The sequence below is a fragment of the Procambarus clarkii genome, chromosome 17, assembly GCF_040958095.1.
Source record: "Procambarus clarkii isolate CNS0578487 chromosome 17, FALCON_Pclarkii_2.0, whole genome shotgun sequence".
Lineage (NCBI taxonomy): Eukaryota > Metazoa > Arthropoda > Malacostraca > Decapoda > Cambaridae > Procambarus > Procambarus clarkii.
Window position 1 is genome coordinate 31,745,364 of NC_091166.1, and position 27,939 is coordinate 31,773,302.

General features: G+C 47.6%; 1 protein-coding gene across 1 annotated transcript in view; it reads left to right on the top strand.

The window, feature by feature from the left end:
* Positions 1-11,237: 11,237 nt before the first annotated feature.
* LOC123772513 (uncharacterized) overlaps positions 11,238-27,939 on the top strand; it is a 36,144-nt gene continuing 19,442 nt past the window's right edge. The window contains exons 1-2 of the mRNA XM_045765750.2: positions 11,238-11,424; positions 26,790-26,955. Of these exons, the coding sequence (XP_045621706.1) occupies positions 11,238-11,424; positions 26,790-26,955 (353 nt within the window). The remainder of the gene's footprint in view (positions 11,425-26,789; positions 26,956-27,939) is intronic.

Genomic DNA, 27,939 nt, shown 5'->3' on the forward strand with positions numbered 1-27,939 from the left:
AGTTAGAGGAGACATGATCACCATATTCAAGATTCTCAAGGGAAGTGATAGGGTAGATATAGACAGTCTATTTAACACATGGGGAACACGCACTAGGGGACACAAGGGGAAACGGAGTGCCCAAATGAGCCACAGAGATATTAGAAAGAACTTTTTTTAGTGTCAGAGTGGTTGACAAATGGAATGCATTAGGAAGTGATGTGGTGGAGGCTGACTCCATATACAGTTTCAAGTGTAGATATGATAGAGCCCAGTAGGCTCAGGAACCTGTACACCTGTTGATTGACGGTTGAGAGGCGGAACTAAAAAGCCAGAGCTCAACCCCTGCAGGTACAATTAGGTGAGTACACTTAGGTGAGTACACACACACACACACACACACACACACACACACACACACACACACACACACACACACACACACACACACACACACACCAGTACACGGAATAGTAACAGAACGAGGGGACATGGATGGAAGCTGGAAACTCAGATGAGTCACAGAGATGTTAGGAAGTTTTCTTTTAGCGTGAGAGTAGTGGGAAAATTGAATGCACTTCAGGAACAGGTTGTGGAAGCAAATACTATTCATAATTTTAAAACCAGGTTTGATAGGGAAATGGGACAGGAGTCATTGCTGTAAACAACCGATGCTCGAAAGGCGGGATCCAAGAGTCAATGCTCGATCCTGCAGACACAACTAGGTGAGTACAACTACGTGAGTACACACACACACATACACACACACACACAAAGAAGAATCCATGGAATAATAGGGCATGTTTGGAAGCAAGGGGACTGAACAAAAGAACGTGGAGGAACTTACGGAATAACAGAACACCAAAAAACAGAGAGAGATACCAATGAACCAGGAATGAGTATGCTAGGGTGAGAAGGGAAACAGAGAAAAATTATGAAAATGATATAGCAAACAAAGCCAAGACCGAACCCACGCTACTCCACAGTCACATCAGGAGGAAAACAACAGTGAATGAACAGGTCTTCACAATAGAACAAGGTTCCAGGAGGTCTTCACAACAGAACAAGGTGAGGTCACTGTGCTTGGAGAAAGGGAAATAAACCAGGCGGCCTTGGAAGGGCTCGAAATTACGAAAGAGGAGGTCAAGTGACACCTGCTGGATCTGGATGTTAGAAAGGCTGTTCGTCCAGATAGGATCTCGCCATGGGTACTGAAAGAGTGTGCAGAGGCACTTTGCTTACCACTCTCCATAGTGTATAGTAGGTCACTGGAGACGGGAGACCTACCAAAAATATGGAAGACGGCGAATGTGGTCTCAATATAGAAAAAGGGTGACAGGCAAGAGTCACTGAACTACAGACCAGAGTCCTTGACTTGTATACCATGCAAGGTGATGGAGAAGTTCGTGAGAAAAAACCTAGTAACACATTTGGAGAGAAGGGACTTCGTGACAAATCGCCAACATGGTTTCAGGGAGGGTAAATCTTGCCTGACTGGGTTAATAGAATTCTACGACCAGGTGACAAAGATTAATCAAGAAATAGAAGGCTGGGCGGACTGCACTTTCTTGGATTGTCGGAAAGCCTTTGACACAGTACCGCATAAGAGGCTGGTGCATAAGCTGGAGAGACAGGCAGGTGTAGCTGGTAAGGTGCTCAAGTGGAAAAGGGAATACCTAAGCAATAGGAATCAGAGAGTTACGGTGAGGGGTGAGAACTCAGATTGGTGTGAAGTCACCAGTGGAGTCCCACAGGGCTCTGTACTTGGTCCTTTCTTGTTTCTGATATATGTAAATGATCTCCCGGAGGGTATAGAATAATTTCTCTCAATGTTTGCTGACGATGTCAAAATTATGAGAAGGATTAGGACAGGGGAGAACTGCTTGAGGCTTCAAGAAGACCTAGACAAGCTGAAGGAATGATCGAACAAATGGTTGAACAAATGATCGAACAAATGGTTGAACAAATGATCGAACACATGAGTTTAACCCAAGCAAATGTAATGTAATGAAGATAGGTGTAGGGAGCAGGAGACCAGATACAAGGTATCATCTGGGAAATGAAATTCTTCAAGAGTCAAAGAGAGAAAAAAAGATATTGGGGTTGATATCATGACAGACCTGTCCCCTGCAGCCCATATCAAGAGGATAACATCAGCAGCATATGCAGGGTTGGCCAATATAAGAACGGCATTCAGAAATTTGTATAAGGAATCATTCAGAACTTTGTATACCACATATGTCAGGCCCATCCTGGAGTATGCAGCCACAGCATGGAGTAGATATCTAGTCATGGATAAGACTAAACTGGAAAAGGTTCAAAGGTTTGCCCCCAGACTAGTACCCGAGCTGAGAGGTATTAGCTACGAGGAGAGACTACGGGAATTGAACCTCACTTCGTTGGAAGACAGAAGAGTTGGAAGACAGCAAGCATAAGAAATATTGCTGGAACAACCGTGGACATTTTCAAGAGGAAACTAGATTTATTCCTCCAAGGAGTGCCGGACCAACCGGGCTGTGGTGGGTATGTGGGCCTGCGGGCCGCTCCAAGCAACAGCCTGGTGGACCAAACTCTCACAAGTCAAGCCTGGCCTCGGGCCGGGCTTGGGGAGTAGAAGAACTCCCAGAACCCCATCAACCAGGTATCAACCAGTTAGGGGGGACATGATCACCACATTCAAGATTCTCAAGGGAAGTGATAGGGTAGATAAAGACAGTCTATTTAACACAAGGGGCACACGCACTAGGGGACACAGGTGGAAACTGAGTGCCCAAATGAGCCACAGAGATATCAGAAAGAACATTTTTAGTGTCAGAGTGGTTGACAAATGGAATGCATTAGGGGGTGATGTGGTGGAGGCTCACTCCATACACAGTTTCAAGTGTAGATATGACAGAGCCCAATTGGCTCAGGAATCTGTACACCTGTTGATTGACTGTTGAGCGGCGGGACTAAAGAGCCAGAGCTCAACCCCCGCAAGCACAATTAGGTCAGTACAATTGGGTGATTAGGTGAGTACACACACACACACACACACACACACACACACACACACACACACACACACACACACACGCACACACGCACACACACACAACCTCTCTCTGTACCCTCCCGCACTAATCCACCCCCACACACCCTCTCCATCCCCCTCCCTCACTTCCACCTTCCAACCCTCCCCATATACTCACACACCTCCTCTCTCTCTCTATCTCTCTCCCCCCTCTCTCTCCCTCCCCCCTCTCTCTGTCTGTCCCTCTCTCTGTCTCTCTCTCTCTCTCTCTCTCTCTCTCTCTCTCTCTCTCTCTCTCTCTCTCTCTCTCTCTCTCTCTCTCTCTCTCTCTCCCCCCCCCTCTCTCTCTCTCTCTCTCTCTCTCTCTCTCTCTCTCTCTCTCTCTCTCTCTCTCTCTCTCTCTCTCTCTCTCTCTCTCTCTCTCTCTCTCTCTCTCTCTCCCTCTCTCTCCCTCCCCCTTTCTCTCCCTCTCCCCCTCTCTCTCCCTCTCCCCCTCTCCCTCCCTTTCCCCCTCTCTCTCCCTCTCCCCCTCTCTCTCCCACTCCCCCCTCTCTCTCCCTCTCCCCCTCTCTCTCCCTCTCCCCCTCTCTCTCCCTCCCCCCTCTCTCTCCCTCCCCCCTCTCTCTCCCTCCCCCCTCTCTCTCCCTCCCCCCTCTCTCTCCCCCTCCCCCTCTTTCTCCCTCCCCCTCTCTCTCCCTCTCCCCCTCTCTCTCTCCCTCTCCCCCTCTCTCTCCCTCCCCCCTCTCTCTCCCTCCCCCCTCTCTCTCCCTCCCCCTCTCTCTCTCCCCCCTCCCCCTCTTTCTCCCTCCCCCTCTCTCTCCCTCTCCCCCTCTCTCTCTCCCCCTCCCCCTCTCTCTCCTTCCCCTCTCTCTCTCCCTCCCCTCTCTCTCTCCCTCCCCTCTCTCTCTCCCTCCCCTCTCTCTCTCCCCCCACTCTCTCCCTCCCCCCCCCACTCTCTCCCTCCCCCCCACTCTCTCCCTCCCTCTCTCTCTCTCCCTCCCCTCTCTCTCTCCCTCCCCTCTCTCTCTCCCTCCCCTCTCTCTCTTCCTCCCCCCTCTCTCTCCCTCCCCCCTCTCTCTGTCTGTCCCTCTCTCTGTCTCTCTCTCTCTCTCTCTCTCTCTCTCTCTCTCTCTCTCTCTCTCTCTCTCTCTCTCTCTCTCTCTCTCTCTCTCTCTCTCTCTCTCTCACACACACACACACTCATAGGGAAATCATAGAAGGGAGACGAACTCTGACTGCCAAACGCAGGAGGACATTCGCAACTGGAACAAACACAGAGGATGGGGGGGAACAGGAAGACTGGATGAAGGAAGTACTCCAGCAAATGCGGAATGAATTCAGTGAAGGACTGAGGGTAATGAGGGAGACAGTAGCCAACCTGCAAGATGATTTAAGGGCAGCAAAGGAGGAGATAAGATACCTAAAGGAGACTCTTCCACAATACCAGGCACAAACCGTACCCCAGGGAGATGGGAATGCTACTGTGGAGGGGACCACCACAACCCAGATCTCATTTGCTGAAATGCTTAAAAAGAGCCCTGAAGCTAGGTCTGCAGTTAAGGAAGTTGCCATGGAAGTCGCTTCCTCTCAGGAAGCAGCTAGATGTACTAGCCGGCTGATAGAGAGAAATAGAGCAGTAGTAGTAGCAGGCATTAAAGAGCAAACAGGGACCAGACCAAAGGAGCGGAGAGACAAGGACAAAAACATGATTAAAGAGATCCTTAAAGAGGTAAGGTTGGAGGGAGCTGAGCGAAATGTTGAAAAGGTTTTCAGGCTTGGAAAGTACAACAAGGACAGAGACCGAATGATAAAGGTGGTTTTCATGAGCGAAATCGCGAAAGAGGAACTGTTAGCAAGGAAGTGTTGTCTAGCAGGTGTAGAGAAGTTCAAGAAAATATTCCTGCAGAGGGATATGACAAGGGAAGAGAGAATACGGACAGCAGACTCGAGGAAGGAGCGCAGGGAGAGAGAAGGAAATCAGAGTACCACAACCCAGAACCCTACAATCCCAGAGGGAAGTGGAGAAGCTTCCTCAAACAGTGCAACAGCCACAGGGATTGGGGCACCACCCCCACATTCTACCCAACAGACACCCAACCTGCCCCATCCCCTGTCAGCCCCCCACTAAGTACCCACCTAGGGCACCCTCCCCCCACCCACCCCCCTCCCCCCACTCACCCCCCTTCTCCCCCTCACCCCTCTCCCCAGGACCTCCCTTCTCCCCCATCCCCCATGCCCTCCCTTCTCCCACATGCCTTCCCATCTCTCCCACCCCCATGCCCTCCCTTCCCCCCCCTCCCCCCTTAAGCCCCCCACTCTCCCCCACCCCACCTAAGTCTTCCCCTCTCCCCCACTCCCCTAAACCCTCCCCTCTTCCTCACCCACCTCAGCCCTCCCTTTTCCCCCACGCCCCCAAGCCCTCCACCCTTTTCTCTCCCCCCAAGCCTCCCCATCTCCCCTATCCCCCACAGCCTCTCCTCCCCCCATGCTTCCCCAACCCTCCCTCTCTTACCCACCCCCTGTACCCTCCCCCTCTTACCCACCCCCTGTACCCTCCCCCTCTTATCCACCCCCTGTACCCTCCCCCTCTTATCCACCCCCTGTACCCTCCCCCTCTCCCCCACCACCCCAAGCCCTCCCTCCTCCACCAATCTCCCCGTGCCAGGTCCCCCCAGCTCCCACTCACCCCAGATCCCAAAGGTCCCCCCCAGAAAAGAAGCAGAAGAGAGTCAGTTTCAGGGTGATGTACTCGAACATAGATGGGATCACAAGCAAGACAAGTGAACTAAGGGAAAGAGCACAAGAAGTTAACCCAGATGTAATCAGACTCACTGAAACAAAACTCTCTGGAATCATAACGAATGCCGTGTTTCCCCAGGAGTACACAGTAATAAGGAAAGAGAGGGAAGGTAGGGGAGGAGGCGGAGTGGTCCTACTCATGAGAAGGGAATGGAGTTTTAAGGAGATGGCCATCCCGGGCTGTGAGGAGTTCAGAGACTACATAGCAGGCGCCATAACAATGGGAGGACCAAGAATAGTAGTAGCAGTAATATACAACCCTCCACCAAATGACAGGAGACCCAGTCAAGAGTATGAAAACAACAACATGGCAGTTAACACTATAATTGAGAGGGCAGCCTCTGCTGCCTGTAGAAATAGATCCCACCTGCTCATCATGGGCGACTTCAATCACGGAAAGATTGACTGGGAGAACAAGGAACCGCATGGAGGCGAGGATATGTGGAGAGCCAAACTATTGGAGGTGGTGACAAGCAACTTTTTAACCCAGCATGTCAGAGAACCCACAAGGATGAGAGGCAATGACGAACCAGCGAGACTCGACCTAGTCTTCACTCTGAACGACTCCGACATAAGAGAAATCGGTTTTGAGGACTCAGTCGGAATGAGCGACCACAGTGTACTGGTGTTTGAGTACTTGATTGAAGAAGGGTTATTGAACTCGAGGAGGGATACCGAAACCAAAAGCTTAGCATACCGAAAGGGAAACTATGAGGGGATAAGAAAATTCCTAAACAGATATAGCATGGGAAACAGAACTCAGGGGAAAGACGGCCCAAGATATGATGGATTACATCACGCAGAAGTGCAAGGATGCAGCAAACAAGTTTGTCCAAGTCCAAAAGGAAAACAGAGAAATGAAGATGAGAAACCCATGGTTTAATCAGAGATGTAGGCTAGCTAAGCAGCAAAGTAAAAGGGCATGGAGAAACTATAGGAATAACAGGACATTGGAGAGCAGAGACAGATACCAGAATGCCAGGAATGAATATGTCAGGATGAGAAGAGAGGCAGAAAGACAATACGAAAATGACATCGCAAGCAAGGCAAAGACTCAGCCTAAATTGTTGCATAGCCACATTAGGAGAAAAACAACAGTAAAGGAACAGGTTATGAGATTAAGGATAGGGGCGGAAGGATTCACTACAAATGACAAGGAAGTGTGTGAGGAATTGAATAAGAAATTCCAGGAGGTCTTCACCTTAGAGCAAGGAGAAATTCCTGAGGTAAGTGAGGGAATTGCTAACCAGGAACCACTGGAAGAGTTTGAGATTACCAGTGGGGAAGTAAGGAAGTGTTTACTAGAGTTGGACGTGACGAAGGCTATAGGCCCAGATGGAATCTCCCCTTGGGTTCTAAAGGAAGGAGCAAGAGAACTGTGCCTACCACTCTCCATAGTGTATAACAAATCACTGGCAACAGGGGAACTGCCAGATATTTGGAAAGCAGCTAACGTTGTCCCGATATACAAGAAAGGGGATAGACAGGAGGCACTGAACTACAGGCCAGTGTCCCTAACCTGCATACCATGCAAGCTGATGGAGAAGATTGTGCGAAAAAAACTAGTGGAGCATCTGGAGCGAAGGAACTTTGTAACACAGCATCAACATGGGTTCAGGGATGGCAGGTCCTGCCTCACAGGGTTACTTGAATTCTACGACCAGGCAACAAAAATAAGGCAAGAAAGAGAAGGGTGGGCAGACTGCATATTTTTGGATTGTCAGAAAGCCTTTGATACAGTACCACACAAGAGGCTAGTGCGAAAGTTGGAGATGCAGGCTGGAGTGAGAGGGAAGGTACTCCGGTGGATAGAGGAGTACCTAAGCAACAGGAGACAACGAGTCTGTGTGAGGGGTGAGGTCTCAGATTGGCGAGACGTCACAAGTGGAGTCCCGCAGGGGTCAGTCCTTGGCCCTATACTGTTTCTGGTATATGTAAATGATCTCCCAGAGGGTATAGATTCGTTCCTCTCAATGTTTGCCGACGATGCAAAAATTATGAGGAGGATTGAAACAGAGGATGATAGTAGGAGGCTACAAGATGACCTGGATAGACTGAGTGAATGGTCCAACATATGGCTGTTGAAGTTCAACCCGAGTAAATGCAAAGTAATGAAACTAGGCAGTGAAAACAGGAGGCCAGACACAGGATACAGAATAGGTGATGAAGTACTTAATGAAACAGAGAGAAAGATCTAGGAGTTGATATCACACCAAAACTGTCTCCTGAAGCCCACATAAAGAGAATAACGTCTGCGGCATATGCGAGGCTGGCTAACATCAGAACGGCGTTCAGGAACCTGTGTAAGGAATCATTCAGAATCTTGTACACCACATATGTAAGACCAATCCTGGAGTATGCGGCCCCAGCATGGAGCCTGTACCTTGTCAAGCACAAGACGAAGCTGGAAAAAGTCCAAAGGTATGCTACTAGACTAGTCCCAGAACTAAGAGGCATGAGTTATGAGGAAAGGCTGCGGGAAATGCACCTTACGACACTGGAAGACAGAAGAGTAAGGGGGGACATGATCACAACCTACAAAATCCTCAGGGGAATCGACCGGGTAAACAAGGATGAACTATTCAACACTGGTGGGACGCGAACAAGGGGACACAGGTGGAAGCTGAGTACCCAAATGAGCCACAGAGACGTAAGAAAGAACTTTTTCAGTGTCAGAGTAGTTAGTAAATGGAATGCATTAGGAAGTGATGTGGTGGAGGCTGACTCCATACACAGTTTCAAATGTAGATATGATAGAGCCCAATAGGCTCAGGAATCTGTACACCAGTTGATTGACGGTTGAGAGGCGGGACCAAAGAGCCAGAGCTCAACCCCCGCAAGCACAATTAGGTGAGTACAATTAGGTGAGTACACGCACACACACACACACACACACACACACACGCACACACACACACACATATCTGGATGTTAGAAAGGCGGTTGGTCCAGATGGGATCTCACCATGGGTGCTGAAAGAGTGTGCAGAGGCACTTTGCTTGCCACTCTCCATAGTGTATAGTAAATCACTAGAGACGGGAGACCTACCAGAAATATGGAAGACGGTGAATGTGGTCCCAATATACAAAAAGGGCGACAGACAAGAGGCACTGAACTACAGGCCAGTGTCCTTGACTTGTATACCATGCAAGGTGATGGAGAAGATCGTGAGAAAAAACCTGGTAACACATCTGGAGAAAAAAGACTTCGTGACAAATCGCCAACATGGATTCAAGGAGGGTAAATCTTGCCTTACAGGCTTGATAGAATTCTACGATCAGGTGACACAGATTAAGCAAGAAAGAGAGGGCTGGGCGGACTGCATTTTCTTGGATTGTCGGAAAGCCTTTGACACAGTACCGCATAAGAGGCTGGTACATAAGCTGGAGAGACAGGCAGGTGTAGCTGGTAAGGTGCTCCAGTGGATAAGGGAGTATCTAAGCAATAGGAAGCAGAGAGTTACGGTGAGGGGTGAGACCTCCGATTGGCGTGAAGTCACCAGTGGAGTTCCACAGGGCTCTGTACTCGGTCCTATCTTGTTTCTGATATATGTAAATGATCTCCCGGAGGGTATCGATTCATTTCTCTCAATGTTTGCGGACGATGCTAAAATTATGAGAAGGATTAAAACAGAAGAGGACTGTTTGAGGCTTCAAGAAGACCTAGACAAGCTGAAGGAATGGTCGAACAAATGGTTGTTAGAGTTTAACCCAACCAAATGTAATGTAATGAAGATAGGTGTAGGGAGCAGGAGGCGAGATACAAGGTATCATCTGGGAGAGGAAATTCTTCAGGAGTCAGAGAAGGAAAAAGACTTGGGGGTTGATATCACGCCAGACCTGTCTCCTGCAGCACATATCAAGCGGATAACATCAGCGGCATATGCCAGGCTGGCCAACATACGAACGGCATTCAGAAACTTGTGTAAAGAATCATTCAGAACTTTGTATACCACATATGTCAGGCCAATCCTGGAGTATGCAGCCCCAGCATGGAGTCCATATCTAGTCAAGGATAAGACTAAACTGGAAAAGGTTCAAAGGTTTGCCACCAGACTAGTACCCGAGCTGAGAGGTATGAGCTACGAGGAGAGACTACGGGAATTAAACCTCACTTCGCTGGAAGACAGAAGAGTTAGGGGGGACATGATCACCACATTCAAGATTCTGAAGGGGATTGATAGGGTAGATAAAGACAGTCTATTTAACACAAGGGGAACATGCACAAGGGGACACAGGTGGAAACTGAGTGCCCAAATGAGCCACAGAGATATTAGAAAGAACTTTTTTAGTGTCAGAGTGGTTGACAAATGGAATGCATTAGGGGGTGATGTGGTGGAGGCTCACTCCATACACAGTTTCAAGTGTAGATATGACAGAGCCCGATAGGCTCAGGAATCTGTACACCTGTTGATTGACGGTTGAGAGGCGGGACCAAAGAGCCAGAGCTCAACCCCCGCAAACACAACTAGGTGAGTACAACTAGGTGAGTACACACACACACGCACACACACACGCACACACACACACACACACACACACACACACACACACACACACACACACACACACACACACACACACACACACACAAATACACACACACAAATACACACACACACACACACACACACACACACACACACACACACACACACACACACACACACACACACACACACACACACAAATACACACACACACACACACACACACACACACACACACACACACACACACACACACACACACACACACACCCACACACACGGCGAAAATTTGAACTTCATTCAGAAACCTAAATGAGGAGGCTTTTAGGGCGCTTTACACTGCCTACGTGGGACCCGTCTTAGAGTATGCCGCGCCATCATGGAGCCCCCACCTGAAGAAACACATAAAGAAACTGGAGAAGGTTCAGAGGTTTGCGACGAGGCTTGTCCCAGAGTTACGAGGGATGGGATATGAAGAGCGGCTGAAGGAACTGAACCTTACGACACTAGAGAAAAGAAGGTAGAGAGGAGATATGATAGGGACATATAAAATACTCAGGGGAATTGACAAAGTGGAAATAGATGAAATGTTCACACGTAATAATAACAGAACGAGGGGACATGGGTGGAAACTGGAAACTCAGATGAGTCACAGAGATGTTAGGAAGTTTTCTTTTAGCGTGAGAGTAGTGGAAAAATGGAATGCACTTGGGGAACAGGTTGTGGAAGCAAATACTATTCATACTTTTAAAACTAGGTATGATAGGGAAATGGGACAGGAGTCATTGCTGTAAACAACCGATAGCTGGATAGGCGGGATCCAAGAGTCAATGCTCGATCCTGCAAGCACATATAGGTGAGTACATATAGGTGAGTACACACACACACACATACACACACACACACACACACACTTCCCCACCCAAGCACTCACTGTGTTCTATTCTCCACCAGGCCATGTGGTTTGGCGCTCGGGTGTGGTCGGTGGCAGCGGTGTGGGCGTGCGTGGGCGTGCGGACCTGTCTGGCCGCCTGCACCATGGCCGAGTTTCCCTGCAGAAATAAACAGTGCATCAACCTGGATCGCTACTGTGACGGACAGAAGGACTGTGAGGACAACAGCGACGAGCCCTCGGGGTGTTCACGTGAGTGTTCTCTCCTGTTCACCTGTTCTACATTGGTCTCTTCTTTATGGTACTCTGTGGTAGTATTTGACGGTTAATGTTGGTTCTCCATTGATGCCATGTGATATCTCATGATGTTCTGCGATTATATATCTCGGTGGATAACACAATGACATTTTGTAGTGGACTGTAAAGTTTTGTGGTTGTCTGAATTTAATTTATTAGAGCTGTGGTCTTATAATATAGTATGTATTTCTACAGTAGTCTATTACAAAGTTTCATGGATGACTACAATTATGGGGCTGAATATTCTGGTCGTTGATGATCGTTACCAGTGCCATATGCCATAAGCGTTACCAGATTAGCTGCCATTAATGTGATATCTTCAGAATTAAGATGTTCTCTTGTCCGTAGCTGTAGCCTAGTTTAGGAACGAGTGATAAATGTGTGAAACCGACTATATAGGGAAATACATTCAGCTGCTTCAACTAACTTGTAAGAACTTTGACTCTGCTTTTGAAAGTGTTCACAGGGTCAGTGAAATGCACTCTTAGCATCAGACCGCAATAAAACTCTAAAATGGAATTTGGAGAGTTAATTTCCAAATCTTTCCTCCACTCCACTGGGACCTATCAAGAAAAGATGCCTCTACCGATAAACTCTTCAACTATCCAGACAAAATTCTCACTGGCAGTATTCAAGTTGCAGCAAGCTGAGCGCAACTCCTCATGCACCACAGTATTGGACCTTGAAAAAGAATACACCCAGCTCAAGATCAGATCAAAGGCAAACCTCAGAGGCGAATATATTCTCAGGCCCAAAAAGAGACAGCTGTAATGATTCTTAAAAATTATAAGAAATGCAACGAACTCAAGCCAGAGGACAAAATAAGGAAAATCATTGTCCTCTACTATCCCTTGCACATTTCCCTAACTTATTTACAAAAGTTGAGTTATGTGGTGTCAGCAGTAAGATGCCAGGTAAAATCCACAAAGCAGGAAACCCGACAAGTCCTTCTCACTGTAAAAGGACAGATTCCAATCTTGGCATTTGGGGCGTGTTTCAATACAGGCTTTACATCCCAGAGCCCCTCAGATGTTTCAGATGTCAGAGATTTGGACATCACAAGGATGGCTGCCAACGCCCAGTGAAGTGTGGAGTCTGCAGCCAGCCCCATGACACGAAAATATGCCTTGATAATCAAAAGCCTGACCAGCCAATTCAAGCTAAGTGCCCAAATTACTCTAAGCAAACCAGGCCTGGAACCTAAAATGCCCCAAAAGGCTTAAAAGGGTCCAAACGAAACCCCCCCCCCTCCCACGTCCACACCAGCAGAGCAGAAGTGTCAACCCAAATATATACCAGTTCACCTGCCCACAAAAACAACGCGGAGCTTACCAAGACCAAACCAGGTGGCGGGGGGCCCATGCGACATCGGCCATGGTGGAGGGTGAGAAGGCCTCCATCCAGGACAGAGGGAGGGCTGGAGGCCACCAGAAAATAGTTCAATGTAATCGCCCACTCCCGACTGCATCCAGTAAGCACATCCAGGGCTATTAGGGCAAGAGTGTCCGAGTTTCCACTGATAACGACCAAAGAGTAAACTTGGCCCAAACCAGTACAGCACTAAGTAATGCTTCTACTCAATTGGACACCCTCTGGCCAATGCCTAAAGCCTTGGTCATGGAATTGGTCTGAACCTTAATATCAAAACACGGTCTCAAACAAGTCACTGAAACTCGAGAGACAATTGAGGACAAGCTCAAGAAATTCCAGCGGGCAGTGTCCTAACCTTTAGGGACGCAGGGCAGAGAAAACTCTTCTAACTCACACAAAAACAAGTAGAATCCAGTACTTCTGAAATCGACCTTGAAGAGTCAGTTTCAAGTGCACTAAGATCCTCAACTCCAATATCATCTTCCATGGTGAGTTCATCTGACTCTATCTCTATGGATGCCACAGCAATATCAACCAGTTCCAACAACCAAGAGGACTAAAGATCCTGCAATGGAATGTGCAAGGGCTGTGCACAAATTTGTAATGCATAGCAGTAAGGAATATTGCCGGAACAACCGTGGACATTTTCAAGAGGAAACTAGATTGTTTCCTCCAAGGAGTGCCGGACCAACTGGGCTGAGGTGGGTATGTGGGCCTGCGGGCAGCTCCAAGCAACAGCCTAGTGGACCAAACTCTCACAAGTCAAGCTTGGCCTCGGGCCGGGTTTAGGTAGCAGAAGAACTCCCAGAACCCCATCAACCAGGTATCAACCAGCAACCAAAGGCATAGACATCCTGCTACTATAAGAGACCTAGCTTCAAAACGGATTAGAACCTAAAATGTCAGTCTATTGTGGTTTCTTCCTTCTATGGGTCAACGAGCAATCTTGGAGATGTGCCATCTATGTGAAAAGTGACCTGATCTCCAAGCCCACCCGATTGTAGGCCAGGCACAGAGGTTATGGGAGATTCCATTGATCTAAGACACAACAGACTTGAAGTGTTTAATATTTACAGGTCTCCCTATGCAGAAATTTATGTTTCATTTCTATCTGGACACGCCACCACTTCAAACACAATAATTTGTGGTTATTTCAATGCCCATCATCTTTGTTATGATTTCAATGCCCACTGGGCTCGAACACAACAAATGAGGCCGGCATTCACATAGCACATCTGCTAGACCAGCTACCAGAAGTTCAAATCCTAAACAAGGATGAACTCACCCACACTTAAGGAGGTAGACTAGACCATGTCAGCTTTCCTCAGAGATATAGTAACATGGTCAGTTGAACCAACATTAACAAGTGACTACTATGGGGTTCAAATTGATCTTCAGTTAGATCTACCCACACCACCTCCACCTCCATCAGAAGCCTGGAACTTTGCTTTAGCAAAATGGGACCACTTTCGAAACTTCATCTCAGAGTGCCATAGAAACTATGTTGTTTCCAAAGACATTAATCAGGAAGGACAAGATTTATTCAAAGCAATTCAAAGTGCAGCCAACCACTCAATTCCACATAAAAAACAGTCCAACAGACACCACAAATATCACTAGTACTCTTGTGAATGAGTCAAAGAACTCGGTCACAGACACAACAGCACAAGGTAGCTATATAAATATCAGCCAAGTAACTGAAACAGGACCTTACTTTGTGAGGTCAAGGAACATAGCACCAAAACGTTGCACCAAAAATAAGAGAAGAGGAACCGATAAGTTACTATAAGATTGTACTTGTCTACTAGATTTTCCACCCACAAGAATTTTGTGGTTTTGTTCCTCTTCCTGGAGACTTTCCCCTTAGGAAAGCTTTGCAGAAGTCTGTTGTATAGACATATTGATTTACTCTAAACTGCAATAAAGCATCAAACAGGTTTCGGGTTAAATTTGGAACTGTCTGTAAACAATCATTGAGACTTAGATTTTGCTTTGAACAGTGTTATATAAAAAGAGTGTCTGTACTATGGGGAATCTAGTGCTATTCAGGGGTAAGGCCAGTCAGAATAAACATGTATCTATTTGGGGAGATCAGTAAGGTCCGGCCCCCATGGAAACTAGAAGTAGTGCTGACTACTTGGCTACACAACAAGGTCAGTCTAGGGAATGATCAAGATCTTCTACTCAAGAAGAACGATACTCTTATAATTCATGTACTTATGTATTAACCCCTTAACAGCCCCCCATATACATTCACACCAATAACAATAATAATAATAACTTTACCACACTACCTTACGTTAAAAGTCTTGGTCCACATAAGCAGGATACAAGGTTTTACACTGAACACAAGCTAGGGTAAAGCTCTACTATTGAATAACTTGAAGTTAGAGTCAGCTTAGGGTAGGGGGACCATGTGGTTCCAATGGGACCCCCTTTAGAATAACTAGTAATATAAACTCTAAAAACACCTACTACACACAAAGTATACTACTCTACACATAGAACATGAGTATGCCAGAATTGAATAATGTACTCAGTATATACTTATCTTGAACAAGACACAGAAATAAGGAAACGAAGAGGAAGGAGGAGGTTCCTTTCACCACAGGCAGCAACTAGAGAAGAACGCTCCCAGCGACCAGCTTAGGCCTCCCGCATGTGGTGGTGCCGGAAGGAGCCTAATTGATCGTGCAGCTAAGCACATTAAAAATCTTCCCCTATGCAACATATTGTTACTTTACAAATGATTAAAGTATTAGTAAACATAGTTAGTGCCTATGTTATTATTTAATAATCAACCCCCAGCTCAGTCTTTAAATGCTCTTTGAGAAACAAGAATAGTCTTATGTCTGGCAGGGAAGATACAAACAAAGACACATCGAGTTGCGTTTTGCTACTCTAACGTAGCTTATTTCGTTCAATTTTGACCTCTGGTTTCCACTGAAGAACCCAGGGTCGTAACAAACTAATAAAAACTATTCTAAAATGATAAGTTAAAGACTGTTTAGTCACAGCATGATGTGGTAGTTAATGACCATCCTTAATATTGTAATACTTTATGATCTCTATAAATTTATTTATTAATTGCTATGCAATAATCTCATGGTAAAATTATAATGTGATCATGTTTCCTTCAATGTTTTGGGCAAATTGTGCCATAAACTGACTGTCAGCCATATTGTAATTAGCTGGTAAGGTTTTGCGATTGCCCTTCCAGAGTAACCTGACCCATTATGGATTTTCTTTAACCTGCGTAAAGGAAAAACTCTAAATACTGATAAAGTATATATTAGTACTAGTACTGATAAAGTACTTTAGTATTTATATACTAAAGTACTGCTGATAAGCACATGTAACATCTGGACTTATTTTGGCAGGATCCCTGTAGTGTCAAGATCCCACAGTTTAAGAACTGGTGGTTCCAGTCCCTCATTAGACATGTGACCCATTTCCAGTCGGGATTTTTCCGTGCCTTGTCTGGCAATGATCACTGTTTCTGAATGACCATTTTCCGTGCCTTGTCTGGCAACGATCACTGTTTCTGAATGACCATTTTCAGTGCCTTGTCTGGCAACTATTACTGTTTCTGAATGACCATTTTCTGTGCCTTGTCTGGCAACTCTCACTGTTTCTGAATGACCATTTTCAGTGCCTTGTCTGGCAACGATCACTGTTTCTGAATGACCATTTTCAGTGTCTTGTCTGGCAACTATTACTGTTTCTGAATGACCTTACTCAGCAGGAGTCGAGCTATTAAAGCATAATACTGGCCAGGTCAGCAACATAACTCCTCCTTCCCTCATGAATGTGATCAGTTCATTCGTAGTTCCTTTTGTTCCTTCAGAATCATTATGATAATAATTCACTCCCAAACGGGTACCAATATACTTAATATGATTAGAATTAATCTGATGACCAGGTAAGAATATTTCCTTTTCTTAAAAGGAATTTTACTGTGGATGAGACTATTCACTTGCAGGTCAGATGGTGTATATACTACCACAATAGCCTGTTCAGTTATGGTATATTTCCCTACACGGATAAATAGTTTTGTTATTTTATATGTCTGAAGTCCTGTGGTAGTTATGAATTAAGATATGTTTATGTTAACCTCTTCTCTGGCCATAAGTTGAAGATCCTCCATTATATTGATTTTTTACAAATGTCCTCTGTGAACCCTGACAAAACAACCCTTTGGTATAAGTTTAAGTTGTTGACCAGACCACATACTAGAAATTGAAGGGACGACGACGTTTCGATCCGTCCTGGACCATTCTCATGTGATTTCATGTCGATTTCATAATCGACTTGAGAATGGTCCAGGACGGACCGAAACGTCGTCGTCCCTTCAATTTCTAGTGTGTGGTCTGGTCAACATACTTCAGCCACGTTATTGTGACTCATCGCCTGCATAAGTTTAAGTTCCTTTGTTGATTAATATTAGCTGTGCCGTAGGAAAGAAAATACTGAGTTTTATGGACTTCTGTGCCAGTGCTGGAGGGAGGGCTTGGTGCCACAAGACATGAGACATGCAAACATCATCACTCTCAACTAAGTAAAGGTGACAGAAGCGATGTCAACAACTATCACGGCATCTCCCTCCTCAGCGTCGTCGGCAAACTCCTCTCTAAGGTCATTTTGGTCAGGCTTCAGATTCTTGCTGAAAGAGTTTACCCTGATTCACATTGCAGTTTCCGAGCAGAGAGGTCGACCATTGACATGGTGTTCTCCCTGAGACAGCTTCAAGAAAAGTGCAGGGAGCAGAGAAAAGCCTTGTACATCGCCTTCATTGACTTTACAAAGGCCTTTGATCTCGAGAGCAGGGACGGACTCTTCGAGATCTTGGCCATAATTGGCTGCCCACCCACCCTACTCATCATGATACAATCGTTCTACAAGGACATGAATGGAACAGTTGTGTAGGACGGCTTAACTTCTGAACTATTCAACATTAACAGTGGTGTTAAACAGGGGTGTGTTCTTGCTCCAACCCTGTTCGGCATCTTCTTTGCGATCTTCATCAAGCATGCCTTTGGAACAACCACAGAGGGCATCTATCTCTGTACAAGATCTGATGGAAAGCTCTATAATCTATCCAGACTCCGAGCAAAGACGAAACTACAGATGGGAATCCTCTGGGAGTTCCAGTTCGCTGACGACGCAGCGATCACCACACACACAGCAGAAGGCCTGCGGCAGCTACTCAACCACTGTACTGCAGCCTGTTCCGCATTCGGCCTGACAATCAGCCTGAAGAAGACAGGTGATGGGACAAGACGTCAATGTGCTACCCTGCATAAACATCGCACACTATGTGCTGGAGGCAGTTCACGAGTTTGTGTCCCTGGGCTCCACAATCTCAGACACCCTTTCCCTGGAAACTAAGCTCAACAGGCATATTGGGAAGGCTGGAGCAACGCTGGCCAGGCTCACAAAGCACGTTTGGGAACAAACTGACAGTGCACACCAAGGCACACTCCTTCATGGCACGTGAGGTGAGAACACTTCTCTACGGCTCAGAATCCTGGACGCTGCGCTCTCGCCAGGAGAGACGGCTCAATACCTTTCACATGCGGAACCTGAGATGCATCCTTGACATCACGTGGAAAGACCACGTCACCAACAACACAGTACTGGAGAGACCAGGAGTTCCTTCAATGTTCACTCTCCTGAAGCAGACACGTATGCGATGGGTGGGACATGTCACACACATCGAAGATGGCCACATACAGAAGGACCTCTTGTATGGAGAACTGGCATCAGGAAGGAGACCCACTGGAAGACCTCATCTGCGTTTCTAAGATGCCTGCAAACGCGACCTCAAGCAGATGAACATCGACATCAACACTTGGGAGGCAGCAGCTGCGGACAGATCTGCCTGGAGATGTAAAGTGCAGAAGGGACTCCAGAAATTCAAAGATGAACTGAAGAGGCAGACGGAGGATAATAGATTTCAGAGGAGGTCTCGACCACTGTCCGACGCACCCTTTTCGGCGTTTATCTGCGCTCGCTGCTCGCGGGACTGTCATTCTCGGGTTTGCCTTCATAGCCCCAACAGGCACTCCACCCAACTAGACTACAACAATCTTGAGGTTATCTTGAGATGATTTCAGGGCTTTAGTGTCCCCGCGGCCCAGTCCTCGACCAGGCTTCCACCCCCAGGAAGCAGCCCGTGACAGCTGACTAACACCCAGGTACCTATTTACTGCTAGGTAACAGGGGCATTCAGGGTGAAAGAAACTTTGCCCATTTGTTTCTGCCTCGTGCGGGATTCGAACCCGCGCCACAGAATTACGAGTCCTGCGCGCTATCCACCAGGCTACGAGGCCCCTAACAACCAAACCCAGGGCACAACTCCATAACCCCACGGGATTGACGGATGCCTCCTAGTACTAGTGTAGGAAAGATTGTCACTGTATTGGACTTTGTCAACAAAGCTCTAGCATCTGTTCCTTGTGCTACTGCATGGCCTGACAACTGAGTGGACAGTGCTCGGGTTTCGTAGTCCTGAGGTTCCGGGTTCGATCCCCGGTGGAGGCAGAAACAAATGGTCAGATTTTCTCTCACCCTGATGCTCGTGTTCCACTAGCAGTAAATAGGTACCTGGGAGTTAGACAGCTGCTACGGGCTGCTTCCTGGGGATGTGTAACAAACAGCAGGCCTAGTCGAGGACTAGGCCGCGGGGACGATATTCCCCGAAATCAACCTCAAGATATCCGCAGAGCTTTTATCCACTGGCGTAAGCTTTGACCTAGTTGTTGATAGTTCCTCACCACAGTGAAGCCCTATGTTGATCTCGTGCAGCAATTTTGACATGTTCTCAATTGAGTTTCGCACTCGCTAGGGTCATGTGCCCTTGAACATTGTGTACACTTTTTGTAAGTGCCTTAAATGTGTGACTCTGCTTGAATGGTCAGGGTAAGCAGGACACAAATATAATGTATGGAAAGAAGAAAGATGTATGGTCTTTCTGACTGTTGTTGCTACAGGCTTCGATTGAGACACTATGTGCCTACACTAGTTTGCTACCACTTAAATGATGGATTTTGTGGTTTTGGTTTAATTGTTTGGACTTTTTTACTCTTGTCTGAGGACATTTGAGAGCCCTTTTCTTGTGGTTTGATTTTACCCTGGGGTAGAAAGACAATTTACCACAGAACGTAAACCAACGTAGAATTCTTTCAACGATAAAATAATCTTGAGCTCCGGTTGTCCAAGATATCATAATGCATCATTCCTTAAACAATCACTTTTAGTGTATACTTTGGATCATCTGTGTTAACTTTAGTGTTACTTTTATTTGCTCCAGTTATCTTCATCTTGCTCTGAAAAGATCGGTAAACGTACTGTTGGAAGCTAGTCTTGTGATTGTTATTGGTTGAAGCAGCTGCAGTAGTTGTGACGATATTTTGCTGTGGTTGAGACACTACTGCAATAATGGAACTTAATTTCTCCTGCATCGTATCCTCATAGAGTGCAATAACAATTATGATATTATGTTCATCAGCTGGTAATTCAATACCGGCAATTTCTTACATGTATTTTTCTGTAAGTCGTTTGATTTGTTCACATTTGCTTGTTGAATCTTTAAGATGTGAGCTTAATTGACATAATCTACACTTGACTGAGTAGATTTATATTTATTTATATATATATATACAAGAGTTCTTACATTCTTGTACGGCCACTAGCACACATAACGTTTATGGCTGGTCCTTAATCCTAAGAAGTCGAGTCATTCAAGACCCAAACAGTCCATGTGAACAGAACCTTAATCCTAATATTCCCCGGAATACCACCCGCCAAATCGTTTAACAACCAGATACCCATTCACTGCTGGGTGAACAGAGACTACAGTTAAGGATTGGCGCCAAGTAAATCCTCCCCGGCTAGGATACAAACCCAGGCCAAACCGCTCGCGAAGCACCAGGCGAGTGTCTTACCGTTACGCCACGGGGACTGCTGTAATAAGGAACTGCTACATCAGGTTTTATAGTAGTCAGTAGTCGATTTAAACTTGATTCAAGGCCTTCAAGGCCTATTAGTTGATGGTTCTGTACAAGCCATTGTGGTTACTGTCAGCACTTGGGGTAAAGGGGAGCACAGGTGTTGACTGTGGGGGTGAAGGGGGAGCACAGGTGTTGACTGTGGGGGTGAAGGGGGAGCACAGGTGTTGACTGTGGGGGTGAAGTGGAGCACAAGTGTTGACTGTGGGGGGTGAAGGGGGAGCACAGGTGTTGACTGTGGGGGTGAAGTGGGAACACAGGTGTTGACTGTGGGGGTGAAGGGGAACACAGGTGTTGACTGTGGGGGTGAAGTGGGAACACATGTGTTGACTGTGGGGGGTGAAGGGGAGCACAGGTGTTGACTGTGGGGGTGAAGTGGGAACACAGGTGTTGACTGTGGGGGTGAAGGGAGAGCACAGGTGTTGACTGTGGGGGTGAAGAGGGGGCACAGGTGTTGACTGTGGGGGTGAAGTGGGAACACAGGTGTTGACTGTGGGGGTGAAGTGGAGCACAGGTGTTGACTGTAGGGGTGAAGGGGAGCACAGGTGTTGACTGTGGGGGGTGAAGGGGGAGCACAGGTGTTGACTGTGGGGGTGAAGTGGGAACACAGGTGTTGACTGTGGGGGTGAAGGGGGAGCACAGGTGTTGACTGTGGGGGTGAAGGGGGAGCACAGGTGTTGACTGTGGGGGTGAAGTGGGAACACAGGTGTTGACTGTGGGGGTGAAGGGGAACACAGGTGTTGACTGTGGGGGTGAAGTGGGAACACATGTGTTGACTGTGGGGGGTGAAGGGGAGCACAGGTGTTGACTGTGGGGGTGAAGTGGGAACACAGGTGTTGACTGTGGGGGTGAAGGGAGAGCACAGGTGTTGACTGTGGGGGTGAAGGGGGGGCACAGGTGTTGACTGTGGGGGTGAAGTGGGAACACAGGTGTTGACTGTGGGGGTGAAGTGGAGCACAGGTGTTGACTGTAGGGGTGAAGGGGAGCACAGGTGTTGACTGTGGGGGGTGAAGGGGGAGCACAGGTGTTGACTGTGGGGGTGAAGTGGGAACACAGGTGTTGACTGTGGGGGTGAAGTGGGAACACAGGTGTTGACTGTGGGGGGTGAAGGGGAGCACAGGTGTTGACTGTGGGGGTGAAGTGGGAACACAGGTGTTGACTGTGGGGGTGAAGGGAGAGCACAGGTGTTGACTGTGGTGGTGAAGGGGAACACAGGTGTTGACTGTGGGGGTGAAGGGGAACACAGGTGTTGACTGTGGGGGTGAAGGGGAACACAGGTATTGACTGTGGGGGTGAAGGGGACCACAGGTGTTGACTGTGGGGGTGAAGGGAAGCACAGGTGTTCACTGTGGGGGTGAAGGGGAGCTCAGGTGTTGACTGTGGTTGTGAAGGGGAGCACAGGTGTTGACTGTGGGGGTGAAGGGGAACACAGGTGTTGACTGTGGGGTGAAGGGGAACACAGGTGTTGACTGTGGGGGTGAAGGGGACCACAGGTGTTGACTGTGGGGGTGAAGGGAAGCACAGGTGTTCACTGTGGGGGTGAAGGGGAGCTCAGGTGTTGACTGTGGTTGTGAAGGGGAGCACAGGTGTTGACTGTGGGGGTGAAGGGGAACACAGGTGTTGACTGTGGGGTGAAGGGGAACACAGGTGTTGACTGTGGGGGTGAAGGGGAACACAGGTGTTGACTGTGGGGGTGAAGGGAAGCACAGGTGTTCACTGTGGGGGTGAAGGGGAGCTCAGGTGTTGACTGTGGTTGTGAAGGGGAGCACAGGTGTTGACTGTGGGGGTGAAGGGGAACACAGGTGTTGACTGTGGGGTGAAGGGGAACACAGGTGTTGACTGTGGGGGTGAAGGGGAACACAGGTGTTGACTGTGGGGGTGAAGGGGAACACAGGTGTTGACTGTGGGGGTGAAGGGAGAGCACAGGTGTTGACTGTGGTGGTGAAGGGGAACACAGGTGTTGACTGTGGGGGTGAAGGGAGAGCACAGGTGTTGACTGTGGTGGTGAAGGGGAACACAGGTGTTGACTGTGGGGGTGAAGGGAGAGCACAGGTGTTGACTGTGGTGGTGAAGGGGAGCACAGGTGTTGAATGTGGGGGTGAAGGGGAACACAGGTGTTGACTGTGGGGTGAAGTGGGAACACAGGTGTTGACTGTGGGGGTGAAGGGGAACACAGGTGTTGACTGTGGGGGTGAAGGGGAGCACAGGTGTTGACTGTGGGGGGTGAAGGGGAGCACAGGTGTTGACTGTGGGGGTGAAGGGAGAGCACAGGTGTTGACTGTGGCAGTGAAGGGGAACACAGGTGTTGACTGTGGGGGTAAAGGGGGAGCACAGGTGTTGACTGTGGTGGTGAAGGGGAGCACAGGTGTTGACTGGGGGGTGAAGGGGAGCACAGGTGTTGACTGTGGTGGTGAAGGGAGAGCACAGGTGTTGACTGTGGTGGTGAAGGGGAACACAGGTGTTGACTGTGGGGGTGAAGGGAAGCACAGGTGTTGACTGTGGGGGTGAATGGGAGCACAGGTGTTGACTGTGGGGGTGAAGGGGAGCACAGGTGTTGACTGTGGTGGTGAAGGGAGAGCACAGGTGTTGACTGTGGTGGTGAAGGGGAACACAGGTGTTGACTGTGGGGGTGAATGGGAGCACAGGTGTTGACTGTGGGGGTGAATGGGAGCACAGGTGTTGACTGTGGGGGTGAATGGGAGCACAGGTGTTGAAATTGGGGGTGAAGGGGAACACAGGTGTTGACTGTGGGGGTGAAGGGGAGCACAGGTGTTGACTGTGGGGGTGAAGGGGAACACAGGTGTTGACTGTGGGGGGTGAAGGGGAGCACAGGTGTTGACTGTGGGGGTGAAGGGGAACACAGGTGTTGACTGTGGGGGTGAAGGGGAGCACAGGTGTTGACTGTGTGGGTGAAGAGGGAACACAGGTGTTGACTGTGGGGGGTGAAGGGGAGCACAGGTGTTGACTGTGGGGGTGAAGGGGAGCACAGGTGTTGACTGTGGGGGTGAAGAGGGAACACAGGTGTTGACTGTGGGGGGTGAAGGGGAGCACAGGTGTTGACTGTGGGGGTGAAGGGGGAGCACAGGTGTTGACTGTGGGGGTGAATGGGAGCACAGGTGTTGACTGTGGGGGTGAAGGGGGAACACAGGTGTTGACTGTGGGGGTGAAGTGGAGCACAGGTGTTGACTGTGGGGGTGAAGTGGAGCACAGGTGTTGACTGTGGGGGTGAAGTGGAGCACAGGTGTTGAATGTGGGGGTGAAGGGGGAGCACAGGTGTTGACTGTGGGGGTGAAGTGGAGCACAGGTGTTGACTGTGGGGGTGAAGGGGGAGCACAGGTGTTGACTGTGGGGGTGAATGGGAGCACAGGTGTTGACTGTGGGGGTGAAGGGGGAACACAGGTGTTGACTGTGGGGGGTGAAGTGGAGCACAGGTGTTGACTGTGGGGGTGAAGTGGAGCACAGGTGTTGACTGTGGGGGAGAAGTGGAGCACAGGTGTTGAATGTGGGGGTGAAGTGGAGCACAGGTGTTGACTGTGGGGGTGAAGGGGGAACACAGGTGTTGACTGTGGGGGTGAAGGGAGAAGTGGTCTCTACTTCTTCTCAATTAGTTTAGTTTACGCTGTTCTTTCTTGTCCAAAGACAACGTGCAGTCTCGCGTCACTAATATGACTATAACGAGTCACAGGTAATTGTTATACTATTACTACTACTGCTAATATGTTCTCTTAAAGTTGTGTGAAGCACGAGCCATGTCCCTCTATCTCGAGTCATCTTGAGATGATTTCAGGGCTTAGCGTCTCCGCGGCCCGGTCCTCGACCAGGCCTCCGCCACTAGGAAGCAACCCGTGACAGCTAACTAACTTCCAGGTACCTATTTACTGCTAGGTAATAGGAGCATCAGGGTGAAAGAAACTCTGCCCATTGTCTGTCGCCGGCGCCCAGGATCGAACCCGGGACCACAGGATCACGCGTCCAGTGTTCTGTCCGCTCAGCCACCGGCTTCCCTATTACCTCCCCTGGAGCAATGTTTGTGATCACTCTGGTGTTCGTGGGACGAGTACCTGCCTACACGGTTTCAATATTTTGTTCTACTTGTTATTCATATTTTATAAGAAATATTTTTGGGTATACAGTTTTTGCTCCTTTTTAGAATCATATTATTTTTATTAAATAGTGGTTTTATCGTATTAATCTTATGAGAATGTGGACTTTCTCATGCTTTTCTTCCGACGCCTATTACGTTGCTTATTCCTTTGAATGCGTTTTTTGTTGATGGAGGAAGATTCGTGGCTTTGTTTTATGTATATATCTATAAACTATATGGTTTTCGTTCTATATATCCATGACCACAAGGGCACTTTGTTCCTGTGATCTATGGATATAAACGTTTAGTTCCTGTAAACAATGTTTTTCTACAACACAACTCTCACCACCCAAGTGTAACACTATATCACCCAACAACAATTACACGCCCCTCGCTCAACCCGTCCTCTTAAAAATAACGTCACTTTTCGCTGGTATGCGCGGCGCTATGGCCAAATTTGGACGTAATATGAAATGAAATCGACTCACAAAAGTGACGTACTGTTCCGTTTTCTGTTTGAGTCGTCCGGCTTACTCGGCCAGCTTAGAAAAGGATTCTTTCCAAAAACGTTTTTCATACCATTTTGAAACTTTATGAGAATTTCCTACCCACCTAACCTATCAGAGGACCCTTAACTTACTGTTGTTGAAAAAAAAAATCCCAAATTTATATTCATTTTTTTTTTATATTTTCAAATTACGTCCATATTCGGCCATACAGGCAAACGGCCAAAAGCGACGTTCTTCTTAAGAGGACAGGTTGCCTCACTACCGCTCCCTGTAACAATATATCACCCAGAAAATCATTCTGGGACAATGAGGGGACTTGAACCGGCGTTCTGGTGATTCTCAGGCACCTCGTTGATGGGGCCTCGTAGCCTGGTGGATAGCGCGCAGGACTCGTAATTCTGTGGCGCGGGTTCGATTCCCGCACGAGGCAGAAACAAATGGGCAAAGTTTCTTTCACCCTAAATGCCCCTGTTACCTAGCAGTAAATAGGTACCTGGGAGTTAGTCAGCTGTCACGGGCTGCTTCCTGGGGGTGGAGGCCTGGTCGAGGACCGGGCCGCGGGGACACTAGAAAAAGCCCCGAAATCATCTCAAGATAACCCTCAAGATAACCTCGTTTAACCCACTTAGCCTCCATAATCCCAAAGCCTAAACAACCCGCAACTCTACTGAATCCACTAGGCGGTTCTGGACCTCCGAACCGGTGTCCAGCCAGGAGGTTACGATAGGCTCACGTATACTCTGGCCTGCGTGTCATGGCGCTTATACCCATAAAGGCTTTGGTCCAATCGTGGCCGAGTGGGTTAAGACAAGTGACTGGGAAACACCAGAACGCCGGTTCAAGTCACCTCATTGTCCCAAAACGATTTTCTCGTTGATATTTTACGTCATTGTAATTTGTTATATATCACCCAACATAATTAGTTGGGTGGAACCAATTGCCGCGTAACATTGTGGAGGTGGGGTCCCTCGATTGTTTCAAGCATGGGTTGGACATGTATATGAGTGGGATTGGGTGCTTATAAATAGGAGCTGCACAATCGACTTGAGAATGGTCCAGGACGGACCGAAACGTCGTCGTCCCTTCAATTTCTAGTGTGTGGTCTGGTCAAAATAGGAGCTGCCTCGTATGGGCCAATAGGCCTTCTGCAGTTGCCTTTGTTCTTATGTTCTTATGTTCTTATGTAATACCAACAATAACATTAACAATAAATGTAACACAACTTGAAAACAAATCCCAATCCATCAATAGTGTGCAATAACCTCACCTGAACCCTATACTCAACGCCTGCAATAACTTCATCTTGCCCAGGTATCTTAACGACCATCTTCTCCCCCCTACCAACAGCCTGCAACAGGACCTACTATGGGAGAGTGGGCGCGACCTACTCCCTACAGATCCCGCGTCCTCCCAGAAGCACACTACCTCACTTCTGTCAGCTGACCTTCATAGCCTCAGGCGACGCTTACGGGGACCTGGTGCAGCTCAGCATTGACAAGTTCAACCTGGGCAGGTGAGCCTCTCAACACTGACCACTTTTGACTTCTTTCACAATTGTACGAATATAACTTTTTGCCAAATGGTGAAGTTTAAGTGGAATGATAATATAATAATATTGATAATAATTAATATGTATATAAAAATGGTTACATTAATAGCAGTTTCATTAGAGTAGTCCAGGGTAAACATTGTAGTTCAAGGTAAACATTGTAGTTCAAGGTAAACATTGTAGTTCAAGGTAAACATTGTAGTTCAAGGTAAACATTGCAGTTCAAGGTAAACACTGTAGTCCAAGGTAAACACTGTAGTCCAGGGTAAACACTGTAGTCCAGGGTAAACACTGTAGTCCAGGGTAAACATTGTAGTTCAAGGTAAACACTGTAGTCCAAGGTAAACATTGCAGTTCAAGGTAAACACTGTAGTCCAAGGTAAACATTGTAGTTCAAGGTAAACACTGTAGTCCAGGGTAAAGACTGTAGTCCAAGGTAAACACTGTAGTCCAAGGTAAACACTGTAGTCCAAGGTAAAGACTGTAGTCCAAGGTAAACACTGTAGTCCAGGGTAAACACTGTAGTCCAAGGTAAAGACTGTAGTCCAAGGTAAACACTGTAGTCCAGGGTAAACACTGTAGTCCAAGGTAAACACTGTAGTTCAAGGTAAACACTGTAGTCCAGGGTAAACACTGTAGTCCAAGGTAAACACTGTAGTCCAAGGTAAACACTGTAGTCCAAGGTAAACACTGTAGTCCAAGGTAAACACTGTAGTCCAAGGTAAACACTGTAGTCCAAGGTAAACACTGTAGTTTACATAATGTCACAAATACTCAGTGTTTCGTGCGCAACCTAATCATTGCCTCGAGATTTATTTAAAGTTTGAATGGGATAACACTATAAAGTAAAGTATAAGTAAGTTAATTTAATCTTTAAATGTATTTAGCAAATGATTTGCAATTTTTATGCAATGTTAGGAAAACTCAGTATTTTGCCACCGTCCGAAT